Source organism: Crinia signifera, chromosome 3 (assembly GCF_055691185.1).
Source record: "Crinia signifera chromosome 3, ASM5569118v1, whole genome shotgun sequence".
Classification (NCBI taxonomy): Eukaryota; Metazoa; Chordata; class Amphibia; order Anura; family Myobatrachidae; genus Crinia; species Crinia signifera.
Genome location: NC_139219.1, coordinates 4894033 through 4918708, shown reverse-complemented (window position 1 = coordinate 4918708; position 24676 = coordinate 4894033). Strand labels below are relative to the sequence as shown.

General features: G+C 42.6%; 1 protein-coding gene across 9 annotated transcripts in view; it reads right to left on the bottom strand.

Annotated features, from left to right (window-relative positions):
- ESRRG (estrogen related receptor gamma) overlaps positions 1–24676 on the bottom strand; it is a 705684-nt gene that overhangs the window by 171413 nt on the left and 509595 nt on the right. The window contains exons 1-2 of one of the 9 annotated variants that reach the window (XM_083175150.1): positions 5724–5961; positions 545–622 (exon numbers count right to left, since the gene is read on the bottom strand). The exons of 2 other annotated variants lie outside the window; for them this stretch is intronic. In XM_083175150.1, coding sequence (XP_083031276.1) covers positions 545–622; positions 5724–5779 — 134 coding nt within the window. In that variant the 5' untranslated portion in view covers positions 5780–5961. Of the gene's footprint in view, positions 1–544; positions 623–5719; positions 5962–24676 lie in introns of those variants that run through there. 6 more of the 9 variants (XM_083175151.1, XM_083175154.1, XM_083175152.1 and 3 more) reach the window with 6 other exon arrangements.

Genomic DNA, 24676 nt, shown 5'->3' with positions numbered 1-24676 from the left:
TACAGTAGGTTGATGAACAAATATATAATTTCTCCCAGTGCATGTACGCAGGTATGGACCACATCAGTGGATGACGCAGGTATAAGCCCTGGTATGTCTGAGAGACTTTGGCTGTTAATTACACTGATTAAGAAGGCAGAAATAAAAATAAATGTCGCATCTATAATATGTTCAAAGTTTAGAGAAAAAGTATAATGTCCGGAAGCCCCTGTGTTTGTGGGTGTCATGATTCACCAGAAAGTTAAAATAATAACACTCATATTAAGGAAAGACAAGTAAACTACTCCCATGGTTACATGGGAAGAAAACATTTTCTCGTTTACACAATTTTGTTGTCTACAAACAGACTACAGGTATGCGGAAATTTACCATCAACTGAGAAACCCTCTAAATATTAAAGTGTAGTGTTACCTTAATAAATAATGACATTAGGGTGAATAACAATGGATTAAATAAAATAAAACAAAAACATGGGGAAAAAAACACAATAAAATTGAAAAGGCATCACATATACAAAAAAAGGAAACAAAATAAACGGTCCTACCATGAAGGTAAGGTTTTATTTTCAGAAAAAGAGTTCGTCCTCACATTTACACCATGCCTGTGTACATAAACCATTTCCCTAAGATAAAGATAAAAGAATTTATCAGTTGTCTGGGGGAAATGCCTTAAAAAAACAAACAAAAAAAAAACCACAAAAAAGACCAAAAACATTTCCACCGTTTATTTTTAATTTTTTTAAATACACATTGTGTAACAATCAGATAAAGTGTTTGCTTTCCGTTAAGCATGCATGTAAATGTTTACATATATGTAAATCATCATTTCTATGAGTTATGTATCATAGTTATTAAATGTATTTTTAACAAATGTAGTAGAAACTTATCCTACAGGGATCAAATATTAGCAAATAACATCTCTAAATTTCACTACCTTACACAAACACACACACAAACATACACAACGTACACATATAACAATGACATGTCACCGTTGCACATTAATCTCACATCACAACTATGGTAAACAAATATATAGGAGAAACAAAGGTCCAGTAATTATTTATTGCCTGAAATCAAGACTTAACAGTCCGCTCTATTTATATATAAGCAGACAAGAGAGAACAAAAATAAAGATGTGTTTATAGGCGCAAATGCCCAAAGATAACCCACACAGAACAAGTTTGGGAGTGGAATAATGGATGTAATGAGTAGTTGTGTGTGTCAGGCTGCTGGGACTAAGGGTGTCACTCCTGCACTATCAAACACACACATAAAGCGCGAATGGAGGCAGAGAGGCGAAATATTTTACTGTCAGAGCATGTCCAGGACGACAATTCATTTCTCTCTCATGTACTCCGGGACAATGACAATTTAATACAAGGCTATAGGATGTAAAAGGAGGAAAAGGCCGGAGAGAAAGGAAAACATGTCAGGGAGAGGTGCTGTGCTGGTGAAGGATTGCTCTGTCATTTACTATTGTTAATACAGACAATTACAATATTAAGAGAATCCCGAATAGCTGTTCTGCCCGTGATAACAGGCGCACCTACGTTTATATCATTATCGAAGCTTAAAAGAAGCAACAGAAATAAAAACTAAATATAAGCCAAATGATTGACATTGTTTTATAGTCTCATGGGTGGATGTGTCCATATGTCTATTGTAGATGTGTTATATGTGCATATGTCTGTACGTAATCCCATGCAAAGTATCTATTACCATAAGGGCTTGCTCAATCTATCTATCTATCTATCATCTACCTTTCTTATATGTGGTTCCACTGGTGTCGGACAATGGACACAGCCAGGTACCATTCTCTTGAGTTTGGCCAAGAGAATTCCTAAAATAACTCTGTGAAAACAATATTTTTTTTAACCTCTTCGTATTTCAAGGACAATCAATCAAGAAAAAAGTTGGAGTGTACGAGAATCGATGTCGTCAGCAAGCAGAGAAACATTGTGAATCTAAAACTACCCAGCAACGAGATTCCCTTTACCCTACCGAGTGCCCGATCACCTGGTGACATACTGTATAGTGGATGAGCTGCTTCAGGTTTTTCACAAACACATTTAGTGTATTTTAGAAATGAACATAAACAGAAATGGGATCTTGCTATATAACTTTACCGAAGCAAGCGGTTCTGATCCGCAAAAGCAAAAGATTTTGATCCTGGAGCTGAGATAGAATCTGGTGGCATCTGTAAACTTATCAGGTCATCTGATGAGGGAAAAACCCTACGTGCGTCGATCTCTTTGTGGAATGTCTGCATTAACCGGGAATAGCGTCAGGGAGATCACAATCATTTTTCTATTTTTTTGAACAGGTAGCGGGACAGTTAAAAAAAAATACATATCACAATATGCACCTGAAATAGTAGGGTGCAGTTTCCAAATGTGGCCGCAGTTATAGGGTGACGTTTAGAAACATGATAAGCTATAGCTGTGGCTTTCTATCTCTGTACAGACGTTGGAAAGCAAAAGTGCAAATTTCTATTGTTACAGTTTCAAAAAATTAAATTTTAGAAATACATTTATGTCCTAATCGCCGGTCGTTCATTTTCGATTAAAAAATATTATTATTTAAAAAAAATTGCAGAAAAAAGAAGTAGAATCATCTGCAACTGAAATAAGCCTCTCATAATACACCTTGAAATTTGCAGTGAAAGGCAGAAAGAGCAAAACCATTCTGGGAAATTAATGGGTATTCACAAGGGCTTTGCTAATAACATGGGTTAATTACAGCTGCAATGCACTGGGCTCAGTAAATAAAAGACCACAACTATAAACACATTAAAATGAGCATTCAGCTCTATAAAATGGGCCAGCTCCCCGGAAAGACTGGAGCTGTCACAGTAAAATGTAAATGTGAAGGGTGAGAGGAGATGTTTTCCCCATTATTTTCAACACTCTAAATTGGGCATGGTGGGATTTGTCGATTCGATTACGAGATGCCTATTGCTCTTAATACAGTTAGTCAAGGGTTTGCCATGAATGGAACCAGTAAAAATAGTATCCAGTTGTAGATGTCCTATTCTACATCTAGCATTTCACAAAACTTAAACTGTGCTGTTCTCAGAAACTTGCACTCTGCGTGCATCAGGGACGCTGCACTGACACAGCTCTCTAGGGGGAAAACTTAGGATATAAAAGTAAAGTGAAGGAAAGGAAATCAGAGCGAGTTAAGTGTGATCCTGAGATCCCAAATGGAAACGCGATCACTTAAAAGCAATCACTTAGGATTGTGTACTCATTTATTGTTGCACTAATGTCATCTTATCTTGGCGTCCTGACAAGCGGTAGCCTTTTCTTATCAACATTACACTTGCTACAATTTAAACCACCCTTGTGACTTATTTTTTTCAAGATTCTTCTTTTAATTTAAAGCTATATTGCCATAGACCACACAAGGTAAAACATGTATTTTCTTTTTGCCCATCTTCTATTTGCAGTCGCACTTTATTATCAGTATATACAATGTTTAATTATTTTTGTGTCTTACTACACTGTTACAACCAACACCAGCTCCTGCTTTCCCTTTTTTGGACCGTCATTTGCCTTTCCGCCTCCCAACAGCTGTGACAACTGTTAAAATAGTCAGTAAAATTAAGTCAGCGCTGTAATCCTTTAGTCAATGTAACATTTTAATCAGAGGTGGAAGGAGTTTTATGTAAAGAGCCTACTGTTTCATTCCCAGAGAGGAGATTGACACATATGTCAGAATGGGACGAAGCATTTATTGCATCTGTTGCCTTAATAACAATTATTTGGAAGAAAAGGCGGATACATTCAGCTAGGCTTAAGTTATTATATGCTTTCTGGGTTCAGAACCTAAGCACATTGAAGCTCAAGTACAGAGTGAGTGGAATGTTTCCAATCCTTTTTTTCTTTTTTAAATATTATTGGTCCAGTTATAAGCGTTATGTGACGTACTGTCCAATTGCAAAGTGTAGATCAAATTAAAAATAATGGAGCAACTGTCACAAGGGCGCAAATATATATGAGCGCCCTATAAACAACTTAAAAATCTTTGCACTGTAGTCTACGCCTTTCTTCCGCCAAAATATAATCATCGTTTATTACTCATTTAAACATTATTTTCTCCCAGAGTGCTGGCGAGGGGGGTAACACGAGGACCATGCAGGGACACCAGCGTTGCACGCCATGCACTATACTGTAAGCTGTAAAACACAGTCCCTGTATCTGACATCTGCACACAGATCATTTCAATGCATCTTCCCTAAGAGGCTTACCTAAAGTAATCATTCAAATTAGCTATAAGAAGGTAAATTTAAGAAAGCTGATTTAGCAGAGGCAGAGAGACGACCACACTTTAAAGGTTGCTGATTATTTTTTTTCAGACCAAAGTTTCGAACTTCGCCACGATGAATAATAAAACGCCTTTTATCTCATATATGTTTTATTTACATTGACATATACACCCCCCACCCCAAATAAAGCCTCATGCTCCTCGCAGGCTGATCTGATGCTGGGGTACTCTGTGATGTGTACCCCATCTTCGTGTGGCTGCTAAACTTGCTATACTGTGCTGTGTGTATTCATAAATCACTTTTTTAGTGTCAAGTGCACTTTGTGTGTCGCCTGAATTCTATTCAACTCTCTGACACACTCACACTACACTCACACTTACTGTGTATTTAGCAAACAATATGAGACCATCCTGTTCTCTACAATTACAGACGCCTGATTTGCATTGTTAGAGTGTTAGCACTGTACTCATTACAGCATGACATTGACTAGGTGTAACAGTGACAGATAGAAGAACAGAAGCCAAAAATACAGATATTACATATACAACATCTGACTTCTTAGTCTGTCTCACAAATATATATATATATATATATATATATATATATATATATATACATACATAGATGCGTGCACACACACACATGTATATGTGTGTCACAAGTCTGCATGTGCATTTTATATATATACATATGCGTGAATGTCTATGTGTTAGTACATACGTATCTATATGTATGTGTATATATGTGTGTGTAAGTATTTTGTATACATAGTAAAACATAGTATGCGCTATATTGACTAAATTATTATTGATGGTTTTATTCTCAATTTTATATTATACAAAATAAAACTCTCTAAACTATAAATCCTGGACAGTTTATTCCTAGCACATGCTAACTAGCCCCAGTTACTCATTGACCGGTCCCTGCATTATGGCTAGTTAATGCTTACCCACCTACAATTCTACTCCAGGCTGCCTCCTAAATACTTCCCTGAACACGCTTTCCCAATTCCCTGTCATTATCCCACAGTACAGAGCGTGTCACTCGGTCTATAAATGTGACAGGCTGCAAATACAACAAGGGTTTCAGTGGTCTGAATGGCATGCAGGGTTCAGGGGGGTAGGGGGGGGGGGTTCTGGGGAAATGTGCTACACACTAGTGAAGTAACACATTTTAACACTTGGCTCTGCTTTTGTGCCAAGTGCCTATTCTTAGTACCTGAATAAGGGGAGAGTGACACACAGCTGTTCCCCTGATTGTGACAGGAGTCACGTTGGAAGGTAACAGAACAATCCCACAGTCATACAATTAAAAGCAGCAGCCGTCCGCACAATAGAAGACAAGACAGGCACACAGAGATCACTCACGCACAGAGACCCTCTACCTGCGCCTTGCTATTAATCTCATGCATTGCGGAAAGAAAGATAAAAAGAAGAAGCAAAATAGGTACCTACTCTTCCTCGTAGTGCAGGGAAAAAGACTCTGGAAGGCAAAGTTCTACCGAATCCATGTGCGCCCGGCAACCATAATTTGTGCACCCCAGCTATAAATCAAAGTTTCCTTGTCAGAGGACAGTGCAATTAACACAAATGTTCTCCTGGTGACAAGTCTATAGGCACAGCCAGTTGGGACCAAAAGCTCTCACACTCTCCTAATCAAGGACTTAAAGCCCCGATTGCAGCTTATTAATATGAAGTAGAGCTTTACATATGCAGTCCCTTTGGTCCACTTGGCTACTGGATTGGTGGGAGGGTGGCCAATGAGAGCCGGGGAGGGCAGACGCTCCACACATTGTGACAAGCTAGGCAGGTACTGTGGGAGGGGGGTGTGGAACACAGTGAAAGCTGAGACGGAGAAGGGAGATCTCTCCTGAGCTACAAATGTTTCCTTTGGGCTACAGTACAAAGAGGGAATAAAAGGTTTCTCTGTTTGGGCATTAAACGTTTGTTATAACATTAAACACAACTCACAAGAGCCAAATGCAAGAAAGATTTCATGCAGCTTCATATATTTCTACTGAAGCCTTCAGCAGTGATAAGCGTGGAGGCTCGCTGCATGTCAATGCCTTGTATTCTGCTACAGGGTGGCTGCGATGGTGCCTTCTATAGCAACATTGGGCATTTCTTTGCAAATGATCATTCCTTTCTATTAGGATTTTTCATTTAAAAATGACAGAATGAGCTAAATAAAAATTTTTTTATGGGATTTTGCATCTGAGATTTAATGACGCATCAGTAACAAATTTGGGATTCGGTGCTAAATTCTATTTCAGGAGAAACATTCGCCCTAATGTTTATCTCAAGGAATTTCCATTGTGTTTCCCAAGTGTCTGGGATCGGTTCATCTCTTGTGTCCGCTGTTAACCCTTCAGCACAACACCTGCAATGCCCGGTCGCCCCGTAGGGTAAATATCAATTTATTAGAGATACAAAAGGCTGAATGTGGGTCCCCCGATGACAGGAGCTGCAGTTGCTTCAGGCGTGACAGGGTTAATCGTACTCTGAGATACACATAACACACACACATGTTTGCCTAAATAAATACACGCCTTCGTGCACTTGTCAAAGCCCATTTCTTGTTAAGTGAGCAGGCACGTATAAGCCAAATTTACCACTTCTAGCGCACAAATTCAGATTATGTTAAAACAATGAGAAATGCCGGGGAAGTCACATTGATCCATTGGCGGCGTCTATCTGACAGTGAGCAGATTGTACCACACTAACCTCACACTGCTACAATTACACAAAGAAGATAAAGGGGAGCACATTATAGTGATTGAGCTTGCACATTTCACTATTTTGTGTGAAGACTGCCGAGCCCAAATAACGCAATTCCGATGTATGTACATGCAGTATTCCGGCGCCTCTGGAAACTGGTGCAGAATCTCCTGACAGAAATTTCTACTAAATTCTCCGCCATGCAAACAATACTTGATTGTCGCACCCTGTATATCAGGTCTACACGAAGGGAAGAGGGGTTATACATTTCAGCTAATACACGGGTTTAACCCCTTCAGCGCAAGTGACCTCCTAGTCCGGAGAATTCTCCTGCACACATAGTGGAACAACTCTGATGCGTTACTAGAATGGAAAACCGCCACTGGGTCGTTGTATATATCTCAATTGCCAACTTACAGTTCTATCTATCTATCTATCTATCTATCTATCTATCTATCTATCTATCTATCGGTATACCTGTTATCTAGCTATTATCTATCTATCTAATAACTATCCATCTATCTATTTATCTATCTCATATGTATCTCCTACCTATATATCTATCTATTTCTCATACTGTATCTCATATGTATCATCTATATACCTCATACAGTATATATCTATCTATCCATCTATCTATCTATCTATCTATCTGTCATCTATCTATCTATCTATTTATCTATCTCATATGTATCATCTATATTCCTCATACAGTATCTATCTATCTATCTATCTATCTATCTATCTATCTATCTATCTATCTATCTATCTATCTATCTACATGTATGTATCTATCTATCTATCTATCTATCTATCTATCTACATGTATCTATCTATCTATATACCTCATACAGTATCTATCTATCACTCTATCTATCTGTTATCTATTTCTCATATCTATCTATCCATCCATCCATCTATCTCATATCTATCATCTCTCTATATCTTACGATGGGTCCTTTGTATTACACCATATTGTACGCATTATGCAGTCTTGACAACGATGTCTTCATTAGACAGAAGGTAAGATGTAAATATAGGTACCAGCTACATTTCTATGACACATAACCCGACACGTTGACGCATCGTAAGGATCGGTGCTCTCTGTCTGGGCCACTTTTTCAACTTTTCCCCAAAAAAGTATTTCCGGAGTGCGGATGGGGAGCCAGCGCTGCCAGACTATGTCACTGTGTACCCTGTAGGAAGCAGGTACTAAAAGCTTAATTACCAGTAGCATTACGCTGTCTATATTGTTAAATGTGAACCCTGCAATTAAGATGTAAATTCATCTGTGAGCAGTGAATAAAAAGAGCTTTGGGACAAGAAGTAAAATGCAGGCATTCTGGAGACACTATACAACAAAAAAGATTAGTCTCAAACCTTAACAGGGGAGACATTTAATCATTTTACAGCATTGAAATGCCTTTTTGAGCACATTTTGATTGAAACCAGAATTTAAAATACCATAAAGGAATAAAATGAGGCTTCGCTGTCAGCATTTAGCCGGAGCATCCAGTTTCCTGCTGCATGATAATCTTTATCTCTGCAATATTGATGCCACTAATTATTTTCCATGTGTACCATTCCATAGTATTCAGATGGACCCAGTGTTCATTATTCTGCGCACAGAATTCCATACAGGCACAATGGAGACATCCATCCGCTATACAGACCAGGGAATGACATGGAAGAGCTGATATTTACCTACAAAAATAACACGTTGTGTGGACTTTGCAGGATTACAGCTACTAATTTTCTCTATTCGACAGGATAATGGTATCTGACCATCTTCCAGCGCAGGTTCCTTTTCATGTTTTCACATCTACCACGTCCCCTGCAGTTACCCTATTAACCAAAGCAAGCTTCCGTCCAACCAGCTTTTATCCAGCCAAATGACTATCCCACCACCAGTGGTTCCTAGATGGACCCTGCTCAAGGCTGAGAGACAAAGCACTTCACCCCCACCTGCAATACATAGGACGAGGTCCCCCCCATATCGGGCCTGGGATTGTCCTACAGTTCGTGTGACAGGCATGATCCCCAGCCATCCACTAGCGTACAGTAGGTTTGGGATAATTAACCACATATTAATCGCCCTCACACTGAGTGTGTGTATATATTGTATATATATATATATATATATATATATATATATATATACACACACACACTTCCACATAAAAGCACATTGTAACATACTCTAGTGCTGGCCCACACAAGGTGTGCACACAGAGTCTGAGTGCCTACAGATTATTATATAAAATATGACCCTAACTGTGTGGAGTTTGTATGTTCTCCCCGTGCTTGCCTGGGTATCCTCTGGGTACTCCGAATTATCTCTCACAAACCAAAAATATACTTGTAGGCTAATTGGCTCCCAACAAAATTAACCCTAGAATGTCTGGGGGAAATTAATAGGATGAGAGATTCAAAAAGTGAGAGACTAATATTTTTTAAAACCAGTTTGATTTTTGCAGTGTAGATTGCCGCTTTAAAAAACAAAACCCTGTCGATTTCTTACCAAATCTCTCACTTTCTGATTCTCTCATCCTATTAAAATTCACCCTCTGTGTGTGCGTGTACATGTGGTAGTGTGTGTACTGTACATGTAAATAGACTGAAATTAAATAGTGTGCGTCTGTGCGGTGTGTGTGTCAGTCTGTGTGGTGTGTGTCTGTGTGTGTGAGTGTGTATGTCTGTGTGGTGTGTGTGTCTGTGTGGTGTGTGTCTGTGTGTGGTGTGTGTGTGTCAGTCTGTGTGGTGTGTGTCTGTGTGTGTGAGTGTGTATGTCTGTGTGGTGTGTGTGTCTGTGTGGTGTGTGTGTCTGTGTGGTGTGTGTGTCTGTGTGGTGTGTGTGTGTGTGGTGGGTGTGAGACAGAGATAGATAAAATACAATGATATCCGATATAGGAAGAGACAGACGGCGAGGAGAGCATCAGACATACAGTACATACACAATGACAAAGTGAAGATGATTTATATGATGATATTCCAGCACTTGCAGTGTTTCTGTGTCACCTGGGCTGAGGAATATGGAGAGACACAAACATGCGGAGCACAGCTGTACACAGGTAACCAGGCTACACATGGTACTCATACTGTACTAAGCCTGTGTTATGGCACATTACCTGGACAGGACGTCTGCAGAGTGCATGTGATCTCACGCATACCGGACTATCCATGGACCAGTATCCCTCGGTCACACATGCTGCTGAGTATCACAATGTATTCTACATATACCATGTGGGTGCACACAGTGTACCATGGTGTCTCCTATGCATGCACTATTGTGTGGTCACGCATGTCCTGCATCTATTATTCTGCATACACCCTGGGGGTGCACACAGCGTACCCAGGTGTCTCCTATGCATGCACTATTGTGTGGTCACGCATGTCCTGCATCTATTATTCTGCATATACCCTGGGGGTGCACACAGCGTACCATGGTGTCTCCTATGCATGCACTATTGTGTGGTCATGCATGTCCTGCATCTATTATTCTGCATATACCCTGGGGGTGCACACAGCGTACCCAGGTGTCTCCTATGCATGCACTATTGTGTGGTCACGCATGTCCTGCATCTATTATTCTGTATATACCCTAGGGGTGCACACAGTGTACCATGGTGTCTCCTATGCATGCACTATTGTGTGGTCACGCATGTCCTGCATCTATTATTCTGCATATACCATGGGGGTGCACACAGCGTACCCAGGTGTCTCCTATGCATGCACTATTGTGTGGTCACGCATGTCCTGCATCTATTATTCTGCATATACCCTGGGGGTGCACACAGCGTACCCAGGTGTCTCCTATGCATGCACTATTGTGTGGTCACGCATGTCCTGCATCTATTATTCTGTATATACCCTGGAAGTGCACACAGCGTACCCAGGTGTCTCCTATGCATGCACTATTGTGTGGTCACGCATGTCCTGCATCTATTATTCTGCATATACCCTGGGGGTGCACACAGCGTACCCAGGTGTCTCCTATGCATGCACTATTGTGTGGTCACGCATGTCCTGCATCTATTATTCTGTATATACCCTGGGGGTGCACACAGCGTACCCAGGTGTCTCCTATGCATGCACTACTGTGTGGTCACGCATGTCCTGCATCTATTATTCTGTATATACCCTGGGGGTGCACACAGCGTACCTAGGTGTCTCCTATGCATGCACTATTGTGTGGTCACGCATGTACTGCATCTATTATTCTGTATATACCCTGGGGGGTGCACACAGCGTACCATGGTGTCTCTTATGCATGCACTATTGTGTGGTCACGCATGTCCTGCATCTATTATTCTGCATATACCCTGGGGGTGCACACAGCGTACCCAGGTGTCTCCTATGCATGCACTATTGTGTGGTCACGCATGTCCTGCATCTATTATTCTGTATATACCCTGGGGGTGCGCACAGCGTACCCAGGTGTCTCCTATGCATGCACTACTGTGTGGTCACGCATGTCCTGCATCTATTATTCTGCATATACCCTGGGGGTGCACACAGCGTACCCAGGTGTCTCCTATGCATGCACTATTGTGTGGTCACGCATGTCCTGCATCTATTATTCTGTATATACCCTGGGGGTGCACACAGCGTACCCAGGTGTCTCCTATGCATGCACTACTGTGTGGTCACGCATGTCCTGCATCTATTATTTTGCATATTTTGAAAGCAGTTTTTGTACCAAAAAGAATTTCGCCTTTAGGCTTTTTTCCCCTTATTGTTATAATATAATCATTTTTGTGTACAATTTATTATAAGCTGCCAGTTACATTTATCTCAGGAGTACTTACTGCACAGGGGATACGGTCACTAGGTCTACAAGCATTAGGTCGACACCTCCGGGTCGACATGCATGAAAGTCGAAATGACTGAAGGTCGTCATGCAGGAAGGTCGAGATGACTAAAGAATAACATGGGTTAGGTCGACAGGGTCATTAGGTCAACACGGGCATTAGGTCAACATGAGGAAGTCAACAGTAAAAAGGTCTACATGGGGTTTTTCACTTTCTTTGAGCCGACATGTGCTGACAGGCGGTATTTCATGCCCTACCATCCACTAGGGAGTGGAGGGAGAATAAAATGCCCGAAGCATAGCGAGCGCAGCGAGCCATGAGAGGTGGCACGGTGCTACGTTTCAGTGTCTATGTCAACATTTTGAACAAAAAATTTGAAAAACCCCATGTCGACCTTTAGACTGTCAACCTTCCCCATGTCGACCTAATGACCATGTTGACCTAACCCATGTTGACCTTCATGTCAATCTTGCTGTATGTCGAGTTAGTGGTGTCAACCTACTGCTTGTCGACCTAGTAGCTCTCTATCCTATGATCCATACCCCTGCACAGGTTACTGCTTTGTAAATCAGTTTATTGTATTTTTAGAGCACACTTTTGTGGTATTATCAGCGAGGTTGCTGCCATCAGAGATTAGTGTCATCTTGTGCTGTAATTTACGGTCTCACCAGAGGGGGGCACTATGTGCAGTTCTGTGTCTACGCCACAGCAACCCTCATCATCCCAAATAATAATATAAGCTCAGGGCTGATGGCGGATGTAGTACAATTTATTCCTAAGGATTTCCGACCTTTCCAGAGTCAAGGTTCTTCCATCTGCCTTTCGCCCATAAAACCCTGGAACAGACCTCTGTAGACAAAGCCTGGCGTTGCTACTGGAAACACTATTTATGCATGTTAATTGAAATGACACACTGCCATTACTCCCTATTAGGGGGATAAAGCACCTTCTATAACACACAACAAATAAACTAACAAGTGAGAACACGTCCTCCGGAGAGCAATACCGTCACATACCAAGTGAAATTATCTCTGTGGGAAACATAAAAATGCTTTTTAATAGGCAGCATCAACAAGACATATTTGATATTATTATATACTCTTATAACAATGCCAAGGTTATAAATAGTTTCATCTGCTGATTTTCATTTTATTATCTATTTCCTGAAAATTTAGGAAACTCGCTGCAGTTCACGGCACGGGCACAGAACACACACACACTTAATTATGCTTTAATTAATACATGAATCCTGATAACAAATGTGAAAGGTGGCCAGTGTCATTGGGGCGCCAACATTGCGCATAGGAAAGTTGCAGGTGAACTTTTTGCTACCACAAAATATTAGGATTCAAAGATTTTTCAGTGGAAGTAGAATATATTTTGTTAAACAGATATACTGTAGGGGGGATGTACTAACATCCGCCGGGCAACATCCCCGACTACCGCATTCATAATAATGGTATATTCACTAACATGTGCTATTATTAACGCAATGGTCAGCTCTTACGATAAGGCGCAGGAGTCCCTCTGTGAATGCGAGTGACAGCGCCAGACGTAGGGCATAATGGGAGGGATCCGTGACTGGTCCCTCAAACAGCGCTGCGTAGAGAAGCCCATAGGCTTTTGTAGGGTATCACCAGCTTTTGCTCGCTATACACCACCCCAGCGGTACCCCGGTGTGTGGGCTTTAGTGCATTCAAAAATGTGGTATAAACCTCAAAAACCCAAAAGGTCGAAAGGCACAAGTTCACCATGAACTAAAGTCCAACATGGATAAAGTTGACATTGACAGAATTTCAACACAAGCAAATGGTCGACATGATATTTTATGTTCTCACCTGTTGACACACTCCCCCCCCCCCCCCGCCAATCAGTGTAGCACAACCCCACGGCACACTTTACCATTCCCACGTTCCCAGTCCGAGTCCACATGGATCGTAGAGCATGAAAAATTACAACAAAAAGAATAAAATTGTGAAAAATGTATGTCAACCTTTTTATGTGTTGACCATTGCCTGGTTGACCTTTTGCCTTTGTCACCAGTTTGCTTGTACTGACCTTTTGTCAATTCCAACATAGTGCATGTTGACCATATGGGTGTCAACCTAGACACCTTTGATCCATTATTCTGACACTTATAAAGAATAGAAACGGTCATAAATCAAATTGACGTTACAATTTTCCACCAATATAATCAGAATCCGCCGGCATCATCCAGCAAGTTTTGGAATCCACCCGAATAAGCTGCTAAATAAAACACTAGAAGTGGTTGCACGTGGGGCGGTAGATCCGACAGAACGCTGTGCGGTCACTCAGAATGTGAGGACTCCTAATACATTTAATGAAGGCGAAAGGAGAAAAATAACAAATTACTGGGTGGAAAAATGTTAATTTCCAAAAATTGACAATGGCAATATGGTCATCACTGGATCTTAGAGTCAGCCAAGTACATTGTGGAGCCCCCCAGGAGGGGCACAATTCATACTTAGCCATGCTTGAAATAACAACATACTGTTTGCATTCATAAAGGACCATGATTGGATGAGCCATTAAAATTACTAGATTATTGTTTGGGTAAAAGTGAAGTCTAAAGTGACCAATTAAAACATAAATAATTCAAGGAAAATGAGCAATTTTACTTTCTGTCATCTTCGATAACATAAGGAATTTTAAGGGTCGTGACATACAATACAAACTGGCGAGGTCCAGCACAAAACCTACTTGTTTATTCTAGGCATTATGATGTGCACCTAGAGGTGCAAATGGGTCCAGGCAAAACTGTGGTGATTGGAGGAAACAGATGTTACCTTGGTCTGTGGGAAGAATTAGGGTGATGATATAAATGTACCATTGCACCATGTTGCACAGAGCAAGAATGAGGTTTCATTTTCTAAGCAAAAATTTCTATTTTCACTCTGTAAAGAGCCTGAATTGAATTCAAAAGGATTTAATACTCAGCATAAAATACACTAGAGGCACAGCCAGCACCATCTACTCTAGACTCATAGAACATCCGATGCAATCTGCAAAGTGCATTTAGTATGTTTTGTACATGAGATCCTATGTAGTCACATTCTGAGTTATTTTCCAATGTCAATTTAGAAAAGAAATGTTATTTATAGCTTTAGAAGTTGAAGTAGCGTATCTGCCTGGCTTAGCCTTGACGTGAACAAGAACTTTGATTGTGAGACAGGAAACAGGATGATATAGTTCTTCAGCAGGGGATCTGAGAGGTAGTAACTTCCCCAGCATTGTAGGATTACATGACACAGGATAAGGAGATAATGTAAGTAGGCTGTAGAGGCAGTTAGTGGGGGTGAGGTGGTTATTAATTGTCCCAGTCATGGAGGGTATAGATCAGTGGTGGCCAAACCGGTCCTCGAGATCTACCAACGGTCCACATTTCCCAGATCACCTAGCTGGTGCACAGCTGTAGTCATTACTAACTGTCACATTTTCCAGATCACCTAGCTGGTGCACAGCTGTAGTCTTTACTAACTGTCACATTTTCAAATCTGCTGCATTCATTCCTACTATAGATCCACAGGTTGCCTGGAAAACATGCCCCCATTGGTAGATCTTGAGGACAGGTTTGGCCACCCCTGGTATAGATGGACAGTGCGAAACTAAGAGGTGGTAGGGTTTATATTCATTACCCCAGCTGTGGAGGGTGCCAATCTCTGAGGGGGTGAGCGGTGGGAATACTTACTTTGTCCATTAAGATTTACAGCAAAGTGGATACAATTATAGGTAGATGGCAGAAGCTCAGAAATGGGGGCGGGGGGTGGGTAATATTATTAATGTATTAATAATATAAGTTACTGTGAACTGGATGTGTTTCTGATTTCATTGTATTAGCCAATATGGGGAGGAATAGACTGTGGGAGGTTAGGGTTAGCCACTAGGGGAAGGGATAGGCTGAGGGGAGTGAGGGTTAAGGGGAGGGTAAGGCTGTGGGAGGAGTAGGTTAGAGTTAACCAATAGGGGAAGGGATCGGCTGTGGGAGTGAAGGTTAGGGGGAGGGATAGGCTATGGGAGGAAATGGTTAGAGTTAGCAACTAGGGGAAGGGATAGGCTTTGGGGAGTGAGGATTAGGGGGAGGGTAAGGCAGTAGGAGGAGAGTGGTAGGGTTAGCCAATAGGGGGAGGGATAGGCTGTGGGAGGAGGTTAGGGTTAGCCACTAGGGGAAGGGATTGGCTGTAGGGAGTGAGGGTTAGGGGGAGGGTAAGTATGTGGGAGAAGGATAGGCTGTGGGGAGTGAGGGTTAGTGGGAGGGATAGGATGTGGGAGAAGATTAGAGTTAGCCACTAGTGGAAGGGATAGGCTGTGGGGAGTGAGGGTTAGGGGGAGTGTAAGGCTGTGGGAGGAGAAGCTTAGGGTTAGCCACTAAAGGAAGGGATAGGCTGTGTGGAGTGAGGGTTAGGGGGAGTGTAAGGATGTGGGAGGAGAAGGTTAGGGTTTAGCCTCTAAGGTAAGGGATAGGCTGTGGGGTGTGAGGATTAGGGGGAGGGAAAGGCTGTGGGAGGAGAGTGGTAGGGTTAGCCAATAGGGGGAGGGGGAGACTGTGGGAGGAGGAGGTTAGGGTTAGCCTCTAGGGGAAGGATAGGCTGTAGGGAGTGAGAGTTAGGGGGAAGGCTAAGGCTGTGGGAGGAGAAGGTTAGGCCTATCACAGCCATAGTTTTTGTGATTGGTTTGGTGAAATGTGACCGCTTTGCAAGCTGAGGCAGTATGGGTAAATTTGTATTTCACAGAAAGGCTCAAAATAGGACAGACATGCATAGATGTGTAGATTTGCATCTACACAACGTTCTGTAAGGAAAACTCACCATTCACATCAGCTAAGAGTCCAGAGGTTGAGGAAGGACAACAGATGGAAAACTTAAATCCTGAGGTCAGATTCCCTTTCAGATAACAACAAACTGATCATAGTTATCAGTATTATGAACAAAATTAATTTTGCTCATAGAGACTAATTCAGCCCAGTTCCCTGGGCTGCGAATTCCGAGCTGGAGCGATTATCAGAGGACAGCACCTGTATACAGTCCTCCGTGCCCATGCGTGAGCCCTCCTTACAATCAAAGCCAGCGACGGCCTGTGATCTATCTCCAACAACAGTCCCCATAGAAGTGTACAGGATATGCAGTAAGAATGCTAAAATGCATTTAATTATATAATTGTACAACTCTATCTGTGTAATTTAGTGGCTATTATTGTAACGATATAGAAATACCTTTGGAATTATTGCCCGTAATGCCGCTTGTAAATACTACGCCTACAGCCTGCGCAGACCTCAGACGAGATAGCCATGTTTATCTATATTTTCACTCATGCAATTGCCGTAGTTAACAGAGAGTTGCCTCAAACAAAAGCTTTATGGTTATTGCTGTAACTCAGCCGGTATTAACAAGTTCCAAGGAATTCCAGGCAAAGCTTAGTATGATTGGCAATGTATCTCTGGACCTCATATCTCTAGAGGGTATTGATGGATATTGTGCTTGATGTTGCAGTAAAGTCATGCATGGCTATATTACACTCTGCCTACTTGACATGTCTCTCAGCACTGACGTAGCGCTGCTCACATGCCTGTGTGACATAAGTCTGGGAGCAGGAGGGGGAGAGGGGACAGTGTCCGATTCTCAGTCGCAGCATTGTAGAATGGGAGACACAATTGTATTACTCTTGCAGGGACACTTGTCATTCTGCCGATGGAAAAGGCCCTTTGCAAATCACAAATTGCCGCATTACGCTACCGGTGAGTAGAACACTTTTATTTAGACTCTTGCAGAAAACACAACACATAAAAAGAAAAACATTTTGCCAACTATATAAATATTCTCCATAATATATATATATATATATATATATAAACTTAAAACCATTAATGCAACACTTTGATATAAACATGGTAGGTATATAAGGGATGGTATCGGGATCCTGGCGCTTAGGATGCCGGCCGACATTCACATGGGGACACCCAGCATTTTCCATTTTCATGGGTACACCCAGAATGCCCCCTATCCACTTCCTGAAAGCCCCCCCACTGCGAGCACCACAGAGACTAAGTAAAGGTGGTCAGACATCTACAGATCGATTGTCAGATCTGGCTGGTTGGAACAAAAACCTGGTAATAGATGAGTGACAGTTTTTGGCAGTTTTCCAGCATTTCAAAGCAAGTGGTCAACTGTCATTTACTCGCATCCATTACCAGGTGTTTGTTCCAACCAGCCAGATCTGACAATCAATCTGTAGATGTATGTCCAGCTTAAGTCTCCGAGGGCACCCGCAGAGAAGAACTGCACATGCACATAAGCGATTATCTTCAACATCGGTCCCCGTTGAGAATTTGCAATGGGGCGGGGAACTAGAAACACCCCCATCATTTCTAATAATGTATTATCAATCCTTCTGCCATTCATGAATCTGTGAAGTCTTTGTACACATATATAGCAATGACGTATCCTAAAATTCTTTCAGTTATTGGTAAGTTCATAAAACACTACAAGGGGTAGGCAACATATGGGACATTCCAGCTGCGGTGGAACAATACATTCCAGCATGCCCTGTCATTGTTTTGAAACTAGGGCATGTAGAAAATGTGGCATGAAATGCTGGGTAGTGTAGTTCCACAGCAGCTGAAGTAAGAAAAGTTGCTTACGTCTGGACTTGTAAGCTATGTCCTCATACACCTCAGAATTGACTTAGATGCTTCACCATGGGTAGCGATTGTGGTCAATGTCCCCTTTTTCACAGATTTTGTGTCTGACCCACATACAAATTCGCTGATAATGTACTAGGTATTTACTATTGGTATTAGTGTCACACAGGAAATTGGCAAAAATATTGGTAGATTACAGATAACGATCCAGATTACATACTTTTTTTCAATGGTGCTATTTATAAACGGGCTGGATCAAGGCTGATGGGGCCCAGTGACAATGACATTGTGGGGGCCCCTAATGTATGGGGGCCCTGAGACATCCGCCTCTCCCTGAATCCAGCCCTGTATACAGTTATACATGAATATGATAGTTTATTGCTCCTCTGATGGTGAACGGACACATGGACAATCACTGGTTAGCAGAAGAAGTCCTATTGCTGGGCATGGAGACTCCTTTAGTGCTTTTGGTTCCTGGAACAACCAGACATATCCCACAGAAGCAATGGACTGGACAAACCTCTAGGTCTGTGATTTTCAACCTTTTTACCCTGCGGCACACTAAATACGATTCTAAAATTGCCAAGGCACACCATGAGATCCCCACAGGGCAAAACACATTGGCCCCCACAGGAATAAAAACAAACCTATTGGCCCCCATATAAAAAACAAACACACTGGTAACAAAATAAAATACATTGGCCCTTTACATGAAAAGTAGAGACCAGTAAATAACAGTTGAACTGGTGGTGGCTATAAACTGGTTTGGGCATCTCTAGCGCTGGGAGCACACTTGAGAACAGCTCAAGGCACACTAGTGTGCCATGGCACAGTGGTTGAAAAACACTGGTCTAGGTACACGTCTTCTGAAATTGCTATTAAATGGAAATTAAAAAGAAAACTATAGACATTAAAACCTCCAATATAAGTAGATAAGAGGAGCCGGGAGCCCTCCCTGGAAGGACATATGACAAGTCTCCCGGTGGCTGCCGACTCGCTGTCTGTCACATGTCCCCTTCTCAGCGACTTTCAGGAAAATACAGTATCTTCCCAGCCAAAGATAAGTTAACTGGGGGAATTTGCTTGCCCTGTTTAATTAATACTGGATTATTTCACTTTCATTTTGTGAAGCCAATAATCTGACTGGTAGAATGTCAGGAAAAATTAAATCAGAAACCTATGTTGTACCAAAGGGAAAACACATTGAGCTGATGCCACATTCCCAGTAGGAATCACTGACAGTTGTACATACATTTACATGGGCAAAATATTGCACACATTTTTTTCCCTCTTAAAAGCCCGTTCTCGTCTCACGACGTCTGTTCTTATTGTCATTGAAAGATTTCACATTTCAGAGACAACATCACATGTGCATATAGATTTATACAACGTCTCAGCGTCGTGTGAAGGCCCACTAGGAAATCCAGTGATAGAGGCCACAGCTGACGCAAAAATAATGTGATAATACATGAGTGGTGCGAATCCTATTAAATAAAACGCCGCTCCTCACCTCTATGGGGAGAATTCAAGTGTTTTGCGCACTGGCAGCCACTTGATGGCGCTCAGCGCTGACATTACCGTTATGCTGTTCCGTAATTTTGATGGGCTAGTAACTAGTACCTATATATAGAGCTGGAAAGTAATATATTTTATCTTTGTTACTCAATATCAGTAATCATTAATGAGATACATAATTTTCTAGGATCTATCCCGTTTCCTACATGCATGTGCAGTGGGACACGAATACGGCAACGTCAGAGAGAGAGGGGAATGGGGTGAACAGCAGTCTGAGCAACGGAGAGCAGAGAACAGCAGGGGGCAGACCGTGTGTTTGTGGATCGGAGTGGGGCGGGGCATACAGAGGACTGACAAATCAAACCCCTGGTTTGCCAGGAGAGACCTCCGGTGTGCACGGCACTGACCGCACTACTCTACATTGCTTGAAATGTGAACTTTGTTTATGCCAAATCATAGATGATAGATTCCAGTCCTGGGCCCCCTTTCTGTCAGTGCCCCAGCAATCTCCCCTGATGGTGGCCCTGGGTCATTTCTTAATAATAGATTATGTTGGCCACATAGACATATACAAACATAACTATATATTCTATATGTGCTCATACTCTATGGGAGAAATTAAATGTCCCTCATCAACCTCCTGTTAACGCCCTCCCTGAAACCACCTGGGCACGCCTGCATTTTTCCCGACACTCCCAGAAAACAGCTGGTTGCCGCCCCAAACGCCGGATTTCTGTCAACCAACTTGCGAACAGCCCGCAATTACAAAATATGCTGGAATTTATCGCATGGCTGCTTTGGGCATGTGCATTATGATCCGTACACAAATGCGCAGTCCTTCAATAATCAAATTCAAAGCCATAAGAACAGGTCTGAATAACCCCAATGAGCGAAATGAATATTAGGAATTCATCATGAAAACACAACGCACGCGGCGGACACAGGACTGCGCATCTCACTGGGGTGTCCCTTATGTGTGAACAATATCTGCTGTTCCTCTGCCTCATACATCTTGTTTTGTTCCTCAGGCAGACATCGCTCCCAATATATCCAGCATCACCTCTGACCACAGAGCCACCCCAAAGCATCGGTAATGCAGCAACCTGCGACCGTATTCCTCCCAGAACTAAGCTGCTCTTCCCTTCATGACATAAGTACAATCTAACATCTCATAAAGGAATAATCATTAAATATGGCATTATTGAAGTTGGAAACAAATGCCCATGGTACTATAGTTGATGTAATAATGTAGAAAGCTCATTTAGGGACCATAAAGGACAATGCAGCAGGTATAGAGACAGAGCGAATACTCCCATCTAAGTGTCTATGAAGCAGGATCTATTGTCATTAGAATTATCTGTATATTTAGTGATCTCTGAGAATACTCATTCTATTATGACATAACACATCTGGGTATGGGTCACTGGACCAACCCAATCTAGGTCGACATGCATTGGGTGGACCACTGAAGATCAACAGGTCTTACGTTGACACCTGAAATAGGTCAACATACTAAGGTCGACACAAGCATTAGGTCGACAATGGTAAGGTCAATATGAGTTTTTGGCAGTTTTTTTGTCCCTCATTTCGACATGCACACGGTCAAAGTGCACCGTGTCCCCTTGGATGGCTCGCTTTGGGCACTTTTTTATTTTCCCACTACGCCGTAGTGGATGGTAGGGCATGAAATACTGGGCGGGATGTAACATCTGCACCCCTGGTCCGCCACACATCGCCGGCTACCGCAGAGATAATTATCGCATATACTGTAACATATGCGATAATTATGGCAAAGGACAGCTCTTGCGTTAAGAGCTGTCCTTTGTGATCTTACCGGCAATGTGCAGCGGGTCCGGCGGATGCTGCTGACGAGCGGCCTCTCCTCCTCCTCCCTGCACCCGGAAGAGGATTACAGTGCAGGGAGGAGGAGGTCACAGGTCCGGGCAGCACAGCTCTTTGCTGCCCGGACACAGGTGAGTGGGGGGGGGGGGCGGTGCGGGCCAACGGGTGTCAGTGCGGGGCAGTGGTGAGTCGCGGTAGAAGCCCATAGGCTTCTATGGGGCATCGCCAGCTTTTGCTGGCGATGTCCACGCGACGCGGTAACCCCGCTAAAATCGCATAATTTGGGGGGGGGGGTTTTGCTCCTACGCTATTGTTAACCTCAATAACATTCATTTCCACTCATTTCCAGTCTATTCTGAACACCTCACAATATTGTTTTTAGGCCAAAAAGTTGAACCAAGGTATCTGGATAACTATGCTAAGCGACACGAGTGGGCGGCACAAACACTGGACTAATACAGCAAACAGCATCACCCCTGGACTGATACTGAACACTTAGCATCACCCCTCGACTAATACAGCACACTTGGCAGACTTGGCTCACCCCTGGAATTACACCGCACACATGCATGCACCCCTGGACTGATACGGAACAATGGGCAGCACAGCTGGACTGATATGGCACACTTAACACCCCTTGCAGGTTAAAAAAAACACCTTTTTTATTTCAATTGAAAAATGGGGGCAGCTCCCCTGGACTGATACGGGACACCGGGCACCCCTGGAATTATATGGCACACATGCAGGCACCCCTGGACTGATACGGGACACTGGGCACCCCTGGAATTATACGGCACACATGCGGGCACCCCAGGACTGAGACGGGACACTGGGCACCCCTGGAATTATATGGCACGCATGCATGCACCCCTGGACTGATACGGGGCACTGGGCAGCACAGCTGGACTGGTATGGCACACTTAACACCCCTTGCAGGTTAAGAAAAAAAACACCTTCCTACAGCCCTCTAGTAAAAAAAAAAGCCCTTAGATGTCCCTCCAGTAGTCCCATATAACAACCCCCCTTAGTAGTAGCCTTAGTAATGCCCCTTTAGAAGTTGTACCCTGAATAATTTTCCACTTAGTATAGTTTCACCCTCAGTAGTTCCCCCTTAGATGTACAAAAGTTCCTGCACCATTAGTTCCCCCTTAGTAAATGTACCTTTAGATTCCTGATGTATAGTTGTCCCCCTTGAGCAGCCCCCATTAATTTACATATCTGTGCTGTCTGACTTCCACTTGCCGAATGAAGATGGTGCCGGAGCCGAGTCTTTCATAGAGATCCGGTCTCGCGAGAATCCGACAAGGGATGATGACGCTTTGGCCCCAGGAAGATGGCGGGACCTGGCAAACTCCTCGGATCCGGCCTCGGATAAGGTAAGTTTGGGGGGGTTCGGATCTCTAGGATCCGAACCCGTTCATCCCTAATTATTAGTAACAGTTTCTTATATATCGCAGCATCTTCTGTGGAGCTTTACAAATGGAAACAACAATAAAGCTAACTGGGTAATAACAGACAGTCATTGAGGCAGGAGGGCCCTGCTTGTAAGCTTGCAATCTACAGGAAATCTTCAGGCCGAAACCTTGCATGCGTATTACTCGTATATTTAGGATAAGGTAGTAAATAGTAAACTTGGTTTCCGCAGCCTCCCGCAATTATACCCACTGCCCACCCCACTCAGAATCAGGCAGCAAATGTCCTCTGATTATGTTTAAGGACAGATATATTAGAATATTACAGCTGATTAGACTATTAAGTAACGTGCTGTAAATCTGCCCTGCACATTATACATCCAGGCCCCTATGAACGCAGAAGGCTACCCTTAAATGATATGTTAAGTGAATAGCTAGGACAGATAACTGGGGGATGTAGGGAGAGGGGTCCATCTCTGGATTACTGAGCCACATTCCACACCTGTCAAGATGATCTAAAAATAGAAAAAAGGAAAAGGGAAAAAAAAGCAAATATTTCCCTTGTGGAAACAGCAATAATCTCCAGTATGAGTTTAGAGGAATTGCTTGTTACACTGCCGTAGGATATCATGGCTCGGAGCCTGCAACAGGGAGGCTGAGAGAGAGATACATCACTGTCATTACCGGGGAACACATTGTATGTGTGTATGCTAACAGGACAGGCTTCCGCAGCACATGTAACATAGACTGTAGCATGCTCAGGACTAGGAGACTGTGCTGGTTACATGAGACATATTACTGATCTGATCCACACGGTCATCTGAATAATGTCACCTCCAGAGCACCAGGGTCCTGCCCATGTGCCAGGGGAGAGGCAGGTTATATGGCTGCCTCCAGCACTGTCCATGGTGAGCGAGTGCTAGAGGTGACATAGGGCAAATTCATCTATAAGGACATGGGGAGAATAGTGACCAGAGCACGTGGGATGATGTGGGGGATGACTTCATATTAAACACGCAGGGTGAGGGGCCGGGTGAGTTCCAGTACTCTGCCACTACTGTATATATATATATATATATATATATATGTATATATATATATATATATGTATATATATATATGGTGATTCTGTTCTGTGTCTCAGTCTGACTCAGTTCTGTCTCCATTCATGCTGCCAGTACATACTGAGACACAGAGCAGAATCACCAGTCAGGTTAACATCTTGGTACTCAAACTGATTGGATATCAGATGAGACAATGAGACAACTTGATTTTGTGCGTAATTATTATTTTTATTTATTGAATATATCACCTAAGCACCCTTATACACCAATTTCTACTATTGTCTGTTATCTGTTTTATGACCTTAGGTGAAGGTCTTGTGTGTGTGGTGGGCTGCACTGGTGGAGTATCCGCGCCATTTCTGAACCAAATACACTACAAATTGGAATTCTC